Source organism: Lichenostomus cassidix, chromosome 2, assembly GCF_008360975.1.
Source record: "Lichenostomus cassidix isolate B80296 chromosome 2, HeHo_3.0, whole genome shotgun sequence".
Taxonomy (NCBI): domain Eukaryota; kingdom Metazoa; phylum Chordata; class Aves; order Passeriformes; family Meliphagidae; genus Lichenostomus; species Lichenostomus cassidix.
In genome coordinates, this window is record NC_139482.1 from 5,223,929 (window position 1) to 5,242,516 (window position 18,588).

General features: G+C 45.5%; 1 protein-coding gene across 3 annotated transcripts in view; it reads right to left on the reverse strand.

The window, feature by feature from the left end:
- ACVR2B (activin A receptor type 2B) overlaps nt 1–18,588 on the reverse strand; it is a 105,181-nt gene that overhangs the window by 17,978 nt on the left and 68,615 nt on the right. For all 3 annotated transcript variants that reach the window (XM_085050206.1, XM_085050205.1, XM_085050207.1), the window contains 6 exons: nt 10,969–11,176; nt 6,907–7,016; nt 5,193–5,344; nt 3,623–3,766; nt 2,388–2,531; nt 1,397–1,545 (listed from right to left, as the gene is read on the reverse strand). In XM_085050206.1, the coding sequence (XP_084906332.1) occupies nt 1,397–1,545; nt 2,388–2,531; nt 3,623–3,766; nt 5,193–5,344; nt 6,907–7,016; nt 10,969–11,176 (907 nt within the window). The remainder of the gene's footprint in view (nt 1–1,396; nt 1,546–2,387; nt 2,532–3,622; nt 3,767–5,192; nt 5,345–6,906; nt 7,017–10,968; nt 11,177–18,588) is intronic.

Here is an 18,588-nt window from a genome sequence, read left to right on the forward strand (position 1 = left end):
GGGGGCCAGAGAGGAGTTGGCTGAACCCCTGCCCAGCAGTGACTGGGGAGTTCCACCTGGCAACCCCAGCATCTCCATCCATGTGCACTGTGGGAAGCCATTCAAAAACATCCCCCTCCCCAGATTTAAAATGCATTTAGTGTTTTCTTTTAAAAATAAAATTAAAAGGAGTGGGGTAATCCGAGGGAAATCCCTTGTGTCCTGAAATCCCTCCTCCACTAGGTATGTGCTAAATTCCCACAAATGCTGCATTCTCCAGCTTTTATCGCTTGCTAAATGGACAGGGACACTAATGAGCACGATCTGTTGCTTTAAAGCCTTTCTATAGCGTTCCTCTGCTCCCCACCCTCAGGAATTTTCTTCTATAAACCACTGCCTTTATTCCACGGGGACAAATGTCAGGGACACAGGGGTCAGCTCCAGGGGCAGCACAAAGGCAGCTGCAGGTTCTTTCAACAGCCCCTAGCTCTCCAAAACTTTCAGGTTTAGGGAGGTGGGGTGTTTTGGGGGCAGGGACACCCTTGCAACACCAGGGATTATCCTGCCATCCATGAAGCCAGGCCTGCTAGGCTGGGTGGAAATTGCTGCAGCTGGGCGTGGGGTTTAAGTCCCTCCTAGATGAAATGCGGTGGGCGGTGGGGGAGTATGGCCATAGATTACAGCCTGTAAATCCCTTCTGGAAATCTCCACCATCCTGCCCTGCAACCAGCAAACCACTCAGAAGAGATGCTTTAGTCTAGGGCAGGCAGTGTGGGATGCTGGAGAAAGGCTAAAGCAATGAGGATGGTTAAACCCATTGCTTTCTGCTTTCCTGCTGTCCCCACTGTGCTGCCACCCAGGGGGGTTGAAGTGTGTGCCAGGAGGTCTCTGGGGCAGGGTGGCACCTGCTCTGGTGTCTCTCATAAGCATCTAAAACTACAGGGAAATGTAACTAGCAGCCATTTTCTGTGTTTCCAGTTTCTCCATTTTTTTACCAAATGATCGAAAACTCTGTGGGAAAACACGCAGTGGAGTTATCAGTGTAAAACAGGGAAAAATAGGGTCCAGCTCCTGGTACAGCCTTAGAAATACAGGGGTTATAATGTGATGATATTATCAAGCAAAGTCCTATCAAAGAGCAGATCTGAGCAACCAGTATTCCCTTCCCACCACAAGGGAAGAGGTGATGGATGAGGGAAGCACCTACCCTTTGGATATTCCTCATCAACGACTACCAGCCATGCTATTTCACAGGCAAGACACCTACTTGCCATTCACCATTTCATAAGTGGTTGAAAAAAATTTTGTCATAGCACAGGATTTATTGGGTTAAAAGGCCTTTACTTCCTAAAAGCACAACCTCCTCCTCCATTCAACAACATCATTTCAAAGATAGTGTCAACAAAAGAGGCCTTACCTGTGTGCTATGGCAGGTTTGTGTCCTTCACCTTTGCACCAGGGGACATCTTCATGAAGGTAGGACAAGCCACGGGCCATTGTTTCTGCAACATGGCAGAGCTCATTCCAGCTGATAATGTTGCCCTTCAGGTAATCCGTCAGAGAACCCTGCAGAACAGGACACTAGGTCAGTTCTTAGTTGTAGACCCCTCTACATGACAGATGTGCCAAGTCATCAGTTCAGAGAATGGTTTAGAGAGTGCTTGAGAAATGTGAGCCTTGATTTAACAGGGGGGAGGAAAAAATCACTAGTGAAAGTAAAAAGAAGAAATAAAAATCAGAAGCATTCATGAGTTTTCAGCCCTTGACAGCACAGACCTCCTGATGTCTACTTATCTGCCAGGGAAGGGGAGAGAGGTAAGGAAGGGAAAAAATCATCTTTAACCAGAGCAATTCATCTGACCTAAGTGAGGGGAAAGCCTTCCATGCAAGAAGATGATGCATGGTATCAGCTGGCTGTGGCAATGATTGACTCAGTAGACCTTGGATTTAACGGGGGATAACACTGCTGGCTCAACCCCAGATTTGCACATTTGTTTGAAGTGCTAGTCATGCTTTATAACTAAAGCAATCCACGAAACAGGAGATGTGCCCCAAGCCCCAAAAACAAACATGGAGCCCATCTGCAAGGGGCAAGTTGGGTCTGCAAAACCTGTCTCCCACGATGCTCATCTACACACATCAAGAGATAGTGGCCATACAGATGTGAGCTGTGGCCTTTTGTGCCTCTCTCTCTTCCCAGGTCCCACCTTTATTCATCCTTTGTTTGTGTAGAAAAGCCTTGAAAGCTAAAGGAAAGGCCTTTGAAGGAGGGGAGCAGGAGCTCTTAGCTCCCACAGAGTCATGGCCCAGCAGCAACAGACTGGATAGATTACAGGGATTATAATCCTGCTGTATCACAACCAGCTCCCTCTCTGCCTTCCCAAAATGTGCATGCAGTGATACATTACCTTGTCGTGGAAAGCTGTGATCAGCCAGAGCTCTGTCTCCAGGTTTGTCCCCCTTTTCTCTGCTGCGATAAATTGCAAAAGGTTTTCATGCTTCATGCCAGGAGTGTTGAAAATCTCCCTCTCACTCTGCCAAGATTGCTTATCCTGAAGCAGGGAGAAATGCACCATCAAAGATCATGCTTCCTTTTAAAGCAAACAGCTCCTTCAGTTCAGTCAGAGCTGCTCACACTACTCTAAAAATCATGTTCCAGTGTTAGGATGTGATGTATCCCTTCAAAATAGGGCTGTTTCCCTAAAGAAGAAAGACTGGAAGTCGCTGTCCTCAGTCTCTCCTCTCCAAAATTATCCTCAGCTATTCCTAAAGGATATGTGTGGGGAGCGGAGAGGAAGCCAAACTCAGCCTTACTGAGAAATAAGATTTGTCAAGATTTCCTAAGGATACTTGCAAGAATAAAGCCTGTGCATACAGCACCCAGATCAGCCTTGTAGCTGTAATTGTTGCAATTGCAAAATCTAATCTAGGCTCTATTGAATATTTACTAGTAGGTCACAGCTGGCTTGGACAGAAGATGTGCAGATCTCCTTTAGCAACGCTATGACAACAAATACGAGGTGAGAAAGTAATGAAGGAGATAGCAGAGGAGCACAAGGATGTTTTAGTCTTTTTCTTTCACTTGACTTTTGATTGCTTTACTCTTTTCATCTGCAATTCCTAGAGAATCAAGTCAGGAGCGTTCAAAGGTTTCCTAGAGCAGGAGACAGGAGCTGACAGAAAGGCTGAAGTGCAATTTGCTTTCACAGCACCAGGGCTCTGCCTTTGGAGGCTGTAAACTGCTCACTCGGTTTGGATCCAGATTTACAATCCACCCAGGCAGGACACACAAAGCTGAGGCTCTGGCCCTTTGTGTACACCCTGGGCACTGCAGCTGCACCCTGCCTTGCTGGATTTAACAACACAGGCATTTGCAGGGAAGTTAAAATACCCTGTAGATTTCAGCATGTGCTTGTTTTTGCCCTTCTTGCAACAAGTGCTACTACAGGAAGCATTTGGTAATGAGATAACGCAGCGAGAAGTGTAGGAAGGAAGGGTCCTTGAACTTTTTCCCCCAGCAGAAGAGCCCAAATGCATCTTTGTTATGGTCTTAAAAACCATAATCTCCATAGGCACTTAGAGGATCTCAGCACTGATGAGGAAGCCTCTGGCAAGGAAGAACCTAATGCAGTGTCCCTCTCACCTGAATAGGGAAGATTTTCACTGCTACGTAGTCGTTCATCAGCTGAGCCTTCCACACACAGCCGAAGCGTCCCCTTGCCTTGATCTCCAAAAGCTGCAGAGGCTTTAGGCCAACCAGGGGAGAAGGGGGTGGTGGGCCAGGGTCCTGCACAACAGAAAAACACTGTCACCAGCTGAAGCTGGACTGTAAAATAAAGGGAGGGGAGAAATGGATAGACTGCACTTTGGGAAAGAAGCGAGAAGAAGTGACATTTTATTTCACACAAATTATTGAGATGTACTGTTTGCAGCAAGAACGGAGTGAAATTCCCTACCTTGCTTGCTCTCTAGGGTACTGGTATAGAACCCATATAACAATCTACACCTCCAAGTGTTACTTTGTGACACTACTGCCTGCCATGCGCTGAGCAAAACCTAAATTCTCCTATGTTTTCAAAGCAAAAGTTATTTTGAGTTGTAAAGCATCGATGTCCTCAAGGCTACCTCCTGCCAAAAGTAGGAACCTTTTGATCTTTGTGACCTGACAGTCAACTACACCTAAAACCTCCCACTGCTCTGCACTTCATTAACATGTTCCACATCACCCCAGCAAAGGGCAGTGAACAGGTCTGTCAGCATCATACAGATCCTGTCTGTTTAAACTCTGCATTTCTCCAGGAGAAAAACTTAACCCTGCAGGATGCATGGGGCTGGAGCTCTGTCCTACCTGCTTTCAGATAGGAAAGGTTCACAGTATCATAGAATGGTTTGGATTGGAAGGAAACCTTAAAGATCATCCAGTTCCAACCTCTCTACAAGGGACAGGGACACTTTCCACTATCCCAAGATGCTCAGAGCCCTGTCCAGCCTGGACTTGAACACCTCCAGGGATGGAGCAGTCACAGCTTCCCTGAGCAACCTGTGCTAGTGTCTCACCACCCTCACAGCGAGGAATTTTTTCCTAATATCTAATCTAAACCTGTTCTCTTTCAGTTTAAACCCATTCCCACTTGTCCTGTCTGTCCAGGCTCTTGTAAAAAGTCCCTCTCCATCTTTCCTGTAGGCTCCCTTCAGGTACTGGAAGGCTGCAATTAGGTTACCCCAAAGCCTCCTGCATCCATTCTTTGAGGGCTCATAAAAACTGAGCCTCATCAGAGAAAGCATCTTCCCTCCTCCCATAAAGCTGGCAGGAACTTTACCATCTCCCAGAATCTCTGATGCTCTACAAAAGTTGGCTGAAATCAGGCAATGGGTCTGAGAGTTTGGGAGGAATGGTAGCCACCAAGCAGGGCAGTCTAATTCCAACCATTAGGTGTCTCAGACATGGGAAAAACCTCGCCTAAAGCCATCAGTCTGACACTACCATAGAGGACAACTGTGCCACCAACTTCAAAAAATAAAAGTTAGGCCACCTGAAAAGAGTGAAGCAAAAGTGGATGTGAACTGAGCAGCCTCCATGCCTTTTGCAAGGCCCAAAGGGGAATGACTATAAGAGTAATAAAGTGATGTGATCACTTTATATAAATAAAGTGATCACCTCCAAGGTGATCTTGGACGTGTCTTCCAACCCTGTGATTCTGTGAGTGCCTCACCTCAATGATGTCCACGTGGCCGTAGGGAGGTTTCCTGTGCCTGTACATCCAGAAGGCCAGGAGGATGGCCATGGACAGCACGGCGATGGGCAGCAGGGAGTACACCAGGATGTTGAGCAGGGAGGGCGTTGGCGGCGGCGGCTCGTATATGACTGTGGGGAAAGAGCAGGGTGAGAGAGGGAAAAGGACCTTCAGGAATGCAGCAGCACTCTCAGCTGCACATCCAGAGGCAAGCAAACCCCATCTGTCCCTCCACTCCAAAGCTGGCAGTGCTGGCTGGTATGTCCCATCACACCCAACACTATTCATAAGGCTCCATGGTTTTGTCTTCTCCACAGAAGTAACAGAAAGTAATGGAGTTGCAATGGTCCAAACCACACTCTGCAAGCTGAGCCTCCATCTGACCTTTATTTAAGATAGGTGTTTCTTGCTGGGATACATAAAAGCAGAATATTTCCTCCTCTTAACCCTTCCAAATGTATTAAGAGAGCATGAAATCCCTTGCAGCGTTGCTTTACCTTTCACAGTGATTGACAAGTTGTCAGTTTTTAGTAAAATGCTGCCGGAGCCACAATCAAATGCACTATTCCCACAGTAGTTCTTGTTCCAAATTACATCAGTGCAGTTGAGACACAAACAATGGGAATACTAAATGGAGCCATGTTGCTATGTTGGAGACAGGGAAGGAAAAAATAGCAAGACTTGCCAAATTAAACAAAAAACTGTGAGAGAGAGAATATTTGCTACTAGGTTGCTACGGGTACGTTAATAACAGGAGATAATAAAACCCATGTAAACAATTAAAAACCTATCAGGAAAGCCCAGGAAAATCTGATAAAGGTCTATTGGAACATCTCAGTAAATGCAGGTGGTTCAAAGCAGTACAAACCAACCTAAGGAAAGGATTCACCTGCTTTAATAGTTTTTAATTGAATGATACTTTAGAAAGTATACCGCTACAAGAATCATAATTTTTCTGGTAGCCTCTGAAGAAGGTCCTGCTATTACTTTTCTCCCTTGATGTGTATCCACAGACTCTAAAAGCTGGCACACATCCTCTCCCTTTCAATCCCCAGACCAACAAAACAGAATCAAATGCAAAAATCCCAGATGCTCAAGGTATCTGGAGAAGTGTGACATATGAAAATTAATGACAAAGGGGTCAAACACCTTTTAAGAGTTTGAGGCTCAATCCATGCTGTAACCACTCTGCCCTCTCTCCCTTGTGTGGGATTTTGTTTTGTGATATCCCATTGTGAACTGTCCACCATAAAGAAAACCTAACCCTTACTGTATCCAAAGTGTTGGTACAGCTTTACCCACAGAGTAAAACAACTGTAAAAAACTATTCTTAAAGAACTGTAGCAAAAGGATTTCTGACTTTGTAACATCCAACAACCCAATGCTGGCATGAAGCTGAATCAGAGGAGGTTTAGGATAAATAATAGGAAAAGGTTCTTCACCCAGAGGGTGGTTGGGCACTGGAACAGCTCCCCAGGGAAGTGGTCACAGCACCAACCTGACAGAGCTCAAGGAGCATTTGGACAACACTCCCAGGCACAGGGTGTGAATCTTGGGGATTTCCTGTGCAGGGCCAGGAGTTGGACTCAATGATCCTTGTGAGTCCCTGCCAGCTCAGGACATTCCATGATTCTATGAAAGTCACTGGGTCTGGAGGAAGAGACCCCAACTCCCCATCCTCCCAGTCACTCACCTTCTGGGCCGGTGACTTCAGGCAAATGGGTAAATTTCTCATTGCAATAGTTGCCCTCGCAGCAGCAGAAAAACACCTGAGGGTTTTCTTCTGTGGCCACACACTCCTGCCTGTGCCAGGGAGGGACAAACACAGAATGAAGGGGAGAGAAAAACAACATCAGCCAACTCCTGCCTCTTGTCTTTGGGAGCCAGCCTGCCCCAAACTGTCTTCTCCACACACCTCTCCTGCAGCTGCGCTGCACAGATCAGCAGTCTCCACTTACAGAAAACAACTTGGCACTCAAATACCCCAGTGGATAGCAAAGACCCTTGAAAAGACTGTAAAGGAAACAAACGCTTCCATATGTACTGAGGGCATTAGATGGTGAGTAATAAATAACAGCCGCTGCTGCTAACGGAATGAGAAGGAGAAAAACGACAGCGAGATGCCTGAACAGTGACTTTCCCACAGCCCATATGAACACTGCCAGGGCAGAGGAGTATTTGATCATGCAATTAAAGATTGTGCCATAAAGCACACATGATGAAGACTGAGCTAAGACTGCTCAGCCTTGAGCATCACCAGCTCTGCACACTCGAAGGGCACCAGGCAGGAGAAGGCTGCAGGTCTGAGGACAGGCAGTGATAGTTCAAGATAATAGCTTTAAACTGAAAGAGAGCAGGTTTAGATTCGATATTAGGTACAAATTCTCTGTTGTGAGGGTGGCAAGGCTCTGGCACAGGTTGCCCAGAGACGCTGTGGATGCCCCATCCCTGGAAGTGTTCCAAGCTTAGCCTGGATGAGACTTGGATCATCCTTCATCCTGTGAAAGGTGTCCCTTCCCAGGGCAGGGGGTTGAAACTGTATGATCTTTAAAAGTCCCTTCCAGCCCTAACCATTCTAGGCTTCTATGATTCTCATTTTGTTTCTGGTTTTTTGAGTTTTCGAGTACCATCACATCCATGAAAAGCTTATTTCTGCACAAAAGCCTTTAAGAAAATCAGGTTGCAGCTCTCATTTTCTGCTTTTGCCTCTTATTCAGGTAGTGCTACAGCCTTCCCAGCACTGAGATTTCCTTCCACATTGTGCAAGGCCTTAGGGGACTTCCATGGATCAGACCAACTCCACTTCCACACATCCTCCCTTTCCCCACAGATCAATGCCAAAAGAGATGTGCAGTGACTTCTGCAGTACTCTAGCTGTCATTTCTTTCTGTTTCTTAAATGCTGCTACTCTTCCCTGCCACCTTTTGCTATGCAACACTCTGCTTTTAGTTATGAGGCTTGCAGAGCTGCTCTCCACAGAGAACTGTAACAAACTATTTCCTGAAGCCCAGCTAAATTATATGCATAACTTCCTTCCTTCAACCACTCGGAGGAAGTAGCAAAACAATCATATGCGTTTGACATTATTACTCATTTCTGAACCCATGCCAAGCCTCCCTTTCTGTGGTATCACTGACATACTGCCACGAGAAGAATGGAAAGGGCTGTCTCTTCAATCCTAGCACTGGGTAGTTTTCAGTGCTTTATTCCCTTTGAGGGAAAAAACTGGCTATAGCCAAACTGTCTCCTCCAAGGTCTCAGCTGGGAAGCACTTGGTTTGTTTTTCAGGCTCTCATTTTTTTCAACTTCAAAGCAAAAAAGTGGCCATTTGACTTATTCAAATGAACAAAGATGTTTCAACAAGTTAAACAATGTTTCCAGATGCTTTTTTCGTGAAATCAGATAACAAGCCCTTTGGATTTAACAGCATCCGTGTTGCAGCCTTCAATAGAAAACACATCCTTCGCTAAATCTGTTGGTTAAGAAATCAAGCTAATGAGAGAAAACAGCCTGCTCCACATCTGCAATTCATTATCCCTGTCTCTGAGTGAAGCCATCCAGGTATGGATGACATGTTACACCTAGCAAATATTACAAATGAGGCAGAGGGAGAGGATGACACATTTTTCTGTGGCAGGGAGGGCACGTTTCGGAGAGGTTCACGTGCTCTGCAGGGGAATGTGAACATGACCTCTCCGCCAGGGCTGGGTAAATAAACGAGAGCACACAAGTCGATTTTTAAACACTACCTTTTCCCTATAACCCTAAAAGTACATGTGCCACGTTCTTGTTTCCTCAAGATAAAGAACAGAGCAAGGAGCTGTCACCCTCAATGTCCCAACCCTTGCGCTCCGAGATTTTTCCACGTCCTGGTGACAAAGGAGGCAGCGCTCGGCACATCCCAGCACGAGCTGCCTGTGCTCTGAGAGCAGCAGCAGCCAGCAGAACAGGACCATGCCCTGCATCCAGGGAGACAGAATACAGGTGCATCTGCCAAGGCTGCTCCCAGAAACTCGGCATGCACAGGTGCCAGAGACACAAAGGGCATCAGCACAGCACCGCTGATCGAAAAATCATCTTTTTAGCCGTTTTTGCCGCCTTGGGATGCAACACTGCCTGTATGAAAGTCTGCCAAGGGCACTCGAGGGAAGAGAAAAAATGAAAAGGATTGCATTTAAAGAGGCTTTATTCCTTTATATAATTAAAGTTAACCTTTATTTCAAATGTTGCTTTTGATACTTGTACTGTTTTTTAATTCTCAGAAGGTTTTTTAGCTTTGCCCTGGAACTTGTGGCTTTGAAAAGTCAGGCTATGGGATATTGGATGCTCAATTCTAGGGCTGCAAAAGGCTGCTGAGGAGCCCTGGCATTTTTTTACCACTGTAACAGAGCAACACATTATGACAAAGTTTAAGAACCACTACATCCCTGCAGAGACACTCAGTGACAATACAAGTGTCACTGGATATGAGAGCAGGCACTGAAAGGAGAAATCTGTTTACAGTAAACACTTCTGCTTGGAAGTAGGAAACTACAGTGACCTTCTGTTCTCAGAAGAATCGGCATTAAGATGACTAATGGGCCAAGGAGGATTGATTTATTGGGAAAGAATAAAAATTTAACTATATATAGAGCTTGGCTACTCCATTGGCAAGGGAATAGGTGTGGTAGGAAAGTAACCCTGGAGCTAATAATAGAACAAAGATGTGGAACAACTCACAGGCGAGATAAGCCAAGACAACAGGCACAAAAGCAGGGGAAGTGTACAGCACCAAAGGGAGAAAACTCTGCAGCCATGGGACAAATAGTCCCAGCTTAACCCCACAGCTGGGCACCTGATCTTCCTAAAACTTTCGGAACGAGAAGCTATGAAGTTGTACAACTGAGATTTGCACAAAGGTGAGATCAACCTACATCGGTGTTACAACCAGGGAAATCCTTGAATTTTATGTTGCTAATCATTATTGAAAGGCTTAGGCTTGGCTTGATTCATTGGTCATTGGTTTTTTTTTGTGGTTTTTTTTTAACACAAATCCTGAGCCTAGAGCCACTGAACATTGTCCTTTTCAACTGTGAAACTTCACAGGGCTGTTTTCTTTAGCTGTAATTCTTTTCCCCTCTGTAGAACTGCATCAAGGGAAGTGAAAAAAGACTAGTTAATTTTCCCAGCTATTTAATGAGGCTGGAGCCTTCACACTACAAAACCTCACTCCTTTTCAGCTCTGTACAGGCAGTGACACACAAACTCACATTGCTTTTGCTGCCCCACTCTTTCTCCTGGCCTGTCTTTGCTCAGCCAAAGAACACTGAAACTTTTGGTACATCACAAATGCCAGAATATCTCAACCCCTAACTGCCCCCAGATATCTGTGCTTTTCTAGACAGCTCCAAATGATTACAAGTTTTCACTTCTATCACCAAATGCTCCTGGAAGAACATATATTGCTAGCTCTTCATTTGATAGTACAGGACAGGTTTTACAGTGAATGCCAGAATTATCAAAGCTTTGCTAGGGAAAAAAAAACCAAAACAAAACACAACAAAAAATCCCTAGAAGTACCTTTTGCAGCTTCTATTTAGAAAGTCAAAGTAGGTAAGTGACAATTCAGAAATATGCACTAACAACAGAATTACAGGGGATGGATTTTGCCAGGTAAGTTGGACTTGCCTTCTTTCCCTCTACACAAAAAATCACGAGCCTTTACCCTTAGAGGATCAATTACACCTGTATTTAGATAAACCAGTTAGGCTGTTACCTGTCATAGCAGTTGAAGTCATCTAACCAGCAGCCTTTCTTCACCAGCTCAATGGAGCCTGAGTTGTTTCTCCAGGAGGCATAGCAGTGGAGTCGTTTGTCCTTCTCCCCCTCGCAGCGCTCCACGCCACTCTGGTTGGTCTTCTCCAGCTCCCAGTTGGCATTGTAGTAGATGCACTCCCTTGTCTCAGCCTCCCCATGGCCTGGTCCTGAAAAAGAAGCCAAGCCCCAAGAACATTTAAGTAAAAGCAGAAATAGATCCTGGGAAATGTATGGCTCTGTTTTAGGTGATGCATACATTCGTGAGCTGGGCAGCTCAGCAGCGTGAGCTTCAGCACAGTGTGGAGATTATTCTTCTCCTCTGGGGTGAGGTGGGGAATGGAGAGGTAAGGGTTGCCTGAGCTCTCACAGGAGCTCATGGTGAAGTCAAAAGCCCAGCTGAGATCTTTCCAGATCTCCTCTGGACAATGCTTCAACCTCAGGACCCTAAAAATGGGGATGCACAAGGCTATGCATACCCAGTAATGCCTAACCACAGAAACCCTGTTCAGGAAAGACAATCTCCCACGGTGCTGCTTCATGCTTGCTGGGATGTCATGCAGTGGAGTTACTCTCCCTCTTCACCACTACTCTGGGAAACACCACCAAAAAATACACAATTTCTTCCTTGGGTAGGATGTAACTGAGAACAGATAATATTCACCCCGTAGAGGAGGGCCAGACCAGTGCCCTTTCCTCACTTAGATCCCTATTCAGGCTTATTTGGGTAAGTCTCCCTTTGATAAATGCCATGTTTCTAGATGTGTTTGACACAGCTCATGGTGCGTCTCCACCCAAGCAAGACCTTCAGCAACAAACAATTCTGTTCCCAAAACAACTCTGGCCACCCCTTGGGGACACTTGGCCACCACAAACAAAGGAGTCTCCATAGCCTGTGGGTCTTCCCTCCTTTAGAACTTTGTGCTAAAGGATTGTGGAGCTCCTACTGCCCCCAGGGAAACAATTCCCACATATGCCACCATATGGCAGAACTGAAAATACAATTGCACATACTCCACTGAAACCAGAGTCAAATCAGGGAACACTGATATCTGCAGGTGACCTCTTTTGTCCTAACGCTTAGAAATCCTCTCTTCATCTGGAAATACTCTGCTTTGTGCCATTCTGAGGATTAGTTTAAAACAAACTGAAGAATGAAACAAACACACATCTTGTAAGAAGACAAACACAAAAGGTACCATGAGCCCTGTACCATGAAGCTGATGATTCTGTAAATCCTGAAATGCCCTGCAGCCATCTCTCTTTGGGATTACCCAACCTAAGGCAAGGTCAGGCCTGGCCATTATTTTGATGGATTGCAACCACGGAAAATGTAGGTATCTCAATAAAATGTGTTGACAACTGGGGAGAAAACACAAATAGGTCCCGCAGGATGGCAAAATGAAAGTGCTGTGCTCCCAGAATAGCCAGACCTCTGTGAAGCCTAGAAGTAAGTTTCTAGCTAGAAAACCACAATTCTGAATAAGCTGGGGTGATGTACCCAACCTGCTCCCAGTCCCAACACCTGGACTCAGCAATGGGTAATTTTCATGGTACAGAGCAAACTCATCACAGGAAGATCCCTTTGCAGGCTGAAGAGGTGTTCAATCCTTCAATAACCCTTTTTAAGAAAACTGCTTGATCTGCATCATGGGAGAGACTGCAAGGGAGTAGGGGTATGAGAATGTCATAAAGCTGACTTCTGAAACTGGAAATTATATTCAAAGCACACACGAGCAAGAGCTCAATTTCAATAGCACCTGCAGGTTTTATCAGCGCCTGCAAAGCTCCATCAGAGTTTTCCTCTGACAAGTTGCTTACAATAATGAAAACAACCTACCAATATCCCTCAACACAGAACAATGTCAATATTGACACTCCTTGTTAAAGCCTTGATATTTGTTCTCTTGATACTTACACCATGCCTTTTTAGGGCAGATTAAGCATTTTTGCTAAATACTGGTTAAATCAGCAGGAAAACGAAAGAGCTTTCTCTTGTGTGTGGGGGTGGAGGGTGATATCTTTTTACTTATAAAGGAAAGAATAAATATTTTAACTTCATAGAATCACAGAATGGTTTGGGTTGGAAGGAACCTTTAAAGGTCATCTAGTTCAATGTCCCTGCAATGAGCAAGGACATCTTCAACTAGAACAGGTTGTTCAAAGCCCCATCCAACCTGACCTTGAATACCTCTAGAGATGGGGCAGCCACCACCTCTCTGGGCAGCCTGTGCCAATGTTTCACCACCCTCATTGTTGAACTTCACATGTCTTCCAGCTGGTACCTGACACCTAATCCTCACTTATCACCTTCTGCCCCACTCCTGGAAATACACTTTGTAATAACATTTTCATCACCCCAAACTGAATATTGCTTTTGATGGAGATGGAAATTTCCTCTCTGTCTCCAACTCCATCTTCCAGAAAGCTGGAAGGTTTAATGAACCATTTCACTGCAAAGCAGCTCCAAAATCAAATCCTAGCTCAGCCACCATCATCTGCAACCTCAAGCCATACTGCACAGCCTGTTTTCTCCACCTGCAATGACAGCCAATGCAATGCACAGAGCTGCGGTGAGATTTGATATTTCCACTGTGCTTTGGAAAGGGAATGTTAAAAAGATGTGAAGCAGGAGCTGTATCAGCTCTGGGACCAGCAAACCGAGGCTGCTAAATCCTGTGTTGAGCCCAGGCTCCCTTCCCCCAAGACAGTTGTCTTTCCTGGAACAAGTTTCAGCTGAAGACTAAGAGCTGCTTGCAAACACGCAAACCCAACTCTGCAAACAGCAACCGCGCCAGGAAAAAAGGCCTTTCCCAGTTTTCCCCCCGCTGTCAAAGTTTAGATGATTTGAATAAAAGCATGAATAAAGTTTTGGATGACTAAATATATGTATGCTTTCTTTATAACAGCTCCTAAGGATGCTTGCATTAAGAAGACACTTTAAAAACCTGCGTGTTTGTTACCTGCTTTCAGATCTCTTTAAAAGCCATTTGGTAGGATCCTCACCCCGCTGGGTGCTCACGACTGCAAGAAACCCTTCTGTTTGTACCCAAGATGGTCTCAGCAGGAAGGGGCATGGCTCCAGGTCTGGGTATTAATTTACCTGCTGCTTTAGCTCATCAAGAAACACTCACACCTTGCTCTGTAATGGATCACGCAGAGACCAAAGTTTGCAGCTAACTGCCTGCTCTGCGCTCGCTGCGGTAAAACCCTCGCGGAACAGAGGGAGGGGGAGTCGAAATAGAGCCTTGGCCCTTTGAGGGAGAAAGGTGGTGCCTAAGAGAAGGAAATCTGAGCTTTGCTCCTGCATCCACAGGGAGCCATGTAGTGTTTCCTGCCTCCTCTTCCCTCCTAGGGCAGTGGATACCCCCAAGGCTACTGTAGGTCTGTAAGAAACACTGAGCTGGACGTGGGGTAATGGTTTTAAACTAAAAGAGAGTCAGTTTAGATCTGAGGAAGAAATTTTTTTCACAATGAGGGTGATAAAACTCTGGAACAGGTTGCCCAGAGAGGTGGTAGATGCCTCATCCCTGGAAACATTCCTGGTCAGGTTAGACAGAGCTCTGAGCAACTTGATGTAGTTGAAGATGCCCACTACTCACTGCAGGGGAGTTGGAGTAGATGCCTTTAAAGCTCCCTGCCAGCCCAAACTGTTCTGTGATTCTGCCAAGTGACAAAGGCGTGGATAACCAAGTCCTGCATCTCATTTCAAGTTGCAAGAAGAATCAGAGGGTATCACCCCAAAATATGCACAGGAAGAGCTTATCTCCTTCCACCAGACACAGCCAATGCCTCAGCACAATAACGACTTGACTGGGCTTCCCTGTGCCCCCAGCAGTGCAACCTGGCTCAGGAGAAGTGTTGTACCAAACCTGAGCATCTGGCAGAAGGGACAGAATGAATTTTGGCCAAAAGAGCTGTTCCTGAAACAAAAGCCTTTCAGCACAGTCACAAAGCACAGCCTGAGCCAGGCTAAAGGGGCTGTGTCCCCACAGTCCTGCTCTCTCCCTCCTCACAATGTTCTTGTCATCCCCCTCACAGCAGCCTTGGTACAGAGGAAAGCTCCTGAGCTCCTTCATTTGGTGGCACTGCCTGGTAACATCCTGCTCATGCAGGATGGAAAATAAACATCCCAGAGAACTGCTTAGCTTCTGGCAGAAAATCAACGGCACTCGGGTGCAATGAGATACAAAACCTTTGCTAAGCAAGTGTTTCAAGATTGGTTTCATTCATTGGGCCCCCATTCCTCTCCTGCCTAAGCCTATCCCACCAGCCACAATGCAAAATTTGGGGAAAAAGGTTGCAAAGCAGCAGAATGGACACGGGGCAGGAGCACAGCATTCCCAGCAGTGTAGCCCACTAGCAGCCCCAGTTCTCTCCATGGAAAACATCCTCCTGTCAGCAGCCAGGCCAAAGCAATCAGCATTTTAATACCATGATCCACAAACAGTCATTGAAGGAATAAAGCCCGAAGTCCTGTTTGAAATCAAAGCCTAAGGAAGAATCAGGCTTTGCAGGAGCAGATGGGTTTCTGGCATCCCACTGCATCCACCCAGCGCTTCGGGGATGACGCAGTGTGGCTTTTCCTCGAACAAAAGCCACACAGAAATACCTTTACACAAAATACCAATCCCAAATAACTCCCATACATCACGGAGGCAGAGGGAGGCTACCCACCATCACCCATTTTTGGGGTGGAAATCAACTTTTTGACCTTGGTCCTGAGGAACTGTCATTGCACTGATTCCCCTGGGTCAATTTTCTGCTCCAAATGACTGAAGCATCACTAGGTTTTTGCCAAGCAAGACCCCCAGCACCCATCTGAGGCCCATAATGATGGGAAGAGCAGTCAAAGCACCATGCGACATGGGGAGACCTCTCGCCTCTACTCAGGAGTTGCAAGGCACAGAGGGAGCTCATTAAAAAAAGATCCTCGTGAACTGAAGGACTTCAGCCTGCTGAGACATGGGACCTTGCTGCTGATCTGAGACTAAAGCCTGCTCTCCTAATTTGGAGGCGCTGACAGATCACTGAGGCTGTATCATTATCCAACAGCTTCTAAATTATAGCCAAGATCCAGTGCAGCAGCTCCAGGTCTAGGTGTTAGCAGGGCTGGGCTCCTCACTCATAATTAGATACATAGGGAATATCTTCCCCAAGGCTGGAGGCTGCTATAAATCTCAGCTCTTTATCTCTGCCTGTCCCCTTTTGAAAACCTAAAATGAAAGTATATACGAAAAGATGGGATGTGTCAAAATAGTCTGCATAAACACTGAGTGATTTACCAGACAGTCTGTTTGCCTGACTGTCAAAACCATGGGGCTTTATATATGAAACTGTGTATGCAACTGAAGTTATTTGCAAACACTTCGTTATGTCCCTATATAGCTATTTGTAGACGTAATTTTATAATATAAAACGGCGGAGATTGTACACTGAATTGGGGTAATTGCCCTCTAATTTGGAGGGTAATTGCACGAAGCAATTAAGCAACTGCGGATGCATTCTTGCACGTGTGATTGTGGGAAGTCGGGCCCTTTGTTTGAGGTTTGGGTTTGCTTTCAAGAGCTCTCCCTCCAACCGTGGCAGGGGTGAGCAGAGCTGGGAAATCAGGGGCTGCTGGGATGAGCCACTTCAGCCCCTTCCCAGGGGATGCTAAACCAGCTGCCTCCAAGCCCACAGCTGCATTTTGGCACACCCTCCAGTGGGGGACCACAGTCTAAGCACATGTGGAGTGCTCTGGAGGCACTGGTGGGGAGGGAAAGGCAGGGAAAGAGGGCTGCTGCCTCCCAGCCCTCCCTCTCCCAGACACCTGCCCAGAAATCACGTGCAGGACTGCAAATTAAAGAATTTCAAATAGTTGCTGCTGGAAATTTAAAATCAAGCCAGATGAAGGCTTGCAACTGGGAATGTTTGGAAAATGTTGCTCTGGAGAGACCACCCAGCTGCATCTCTACAAAACGAATGCACAGTTTTTAAGTGTTGCTCCAGCACTTATTCCCCAAGTGGGGTGATTTCATTCCTGCTGCACTTAAATAATAGGGGCTAAATACATTTTTTAGGCAAAGCATCAAACTCGTGATGACATCTGTGGTTAAGCACGTAACTGTACATGAGGATTTGAAGACTTGTTGCTTTTATCCCCTGCTCTTTCACAAGAGTCTTAAAACAACAGAGAAGAAATGAGCCACTGTGACTCTGCAGAGCTTCTTTCTGAGGACAAAACTTCACCCACTTTTGGGGACCTTGGTGGCCAGAGATGCCTCTTCCAACCAGCTGGATGCAGGGATGGGAACTAAACCCTGGCTAATCAGAAGCACTGACTGCTGCAAAATGTTTTGGTTCTTACAGCAGATCAGATAAATTTGGGCACAGGTAGCACTGAGAAAGCAAAGGTGTAACACCAACAGAAGATATTGCTTGGAATTTTGTTTTCTGTCAATAGATTTGGCTTATCCCACAGTAAAAGAGCTCCAAGTTTCTGAGTCAATCAATGGCTGTTAATCTATTATCTCAGCATATATTGCCATGGTAACCTGCAATGATGCCATTGACAACCACTCTCAAAAGGACAGGAGGCTTTAAGTCATTTTCTTTTAAAATTAAAAAAGGAACTTTAATATTAACAAATACATCCTCCCTGCTCACCAGGGATGACAACTCAGGGCTTCTATATTCACACCATGACTCACACTTCACAGCTTCCACGGACATCTGTGTAGCAATCCCCCCCCCATATATATCTCTTTTTTAACTTGGGTTTAAGTCATTAAAAGATAACAAGGAAATTATTCAAAAGAATTAGACCTTTATTAGAATTTTCCCCTAAATTGACAGCAAAACCTGTTTCAAAAAATATAAGCAGTTTGTTTTAGGAGTTATTACTACCAGCTTGGGGAAAGGATGTAGTAAAGGTTAAATTCTTCTGAATAATTTCTCTGGTATTTTAAGTAAAACAGGGTGGGTAGGAGAAGGACCTGGAGAAGGACATGCAGCACCCCAGCTCCTCACAAGTCCACAAAACCTGCAGATTCCTGCAGAGCTGAGTGAGATGACAGCAACACTCAGCTGAGTGAAATACTGAGTGTACACACACACACCTCCATGCACACAGAGCTGATGAGATTAATCTCTTGGCCCAAAGGGGAGGATCACTCAGGAAAAAGTTTAGTAAATCATTCCTCTGGCCAGGCAGAGTGATCCAAGGAGGTTTGGCCAGGTCACCGGCTGGCCTGGTGTGCAGCAGGACAGAAACATTGCCAGCAGTTAATCAATTTTTGGAAGCAGAGCATTTTTGACTTGAACTCAGATGGTCATTTCTATATTTTATTTAAAGAAGAGATCATTTTAGTTATCCATTAGAAAAATCCTATTTTGTATCATTTCAGTTAAGGATAAAGCCAAAAATGTAATTATATTTCTCCCTTCACATCACTAACTGTATCTGTCTCCCCCAAAAAGGTTTTAGTTCTTTAATAAAACCATCAGGGAGATCAATCAAAAGCATTTAATGCCGTGGTGCTTCTGCAGTTCATGTTTAAATGCACTTTGGGTCACAAACGAGGCAATTTGGACAGCAGAG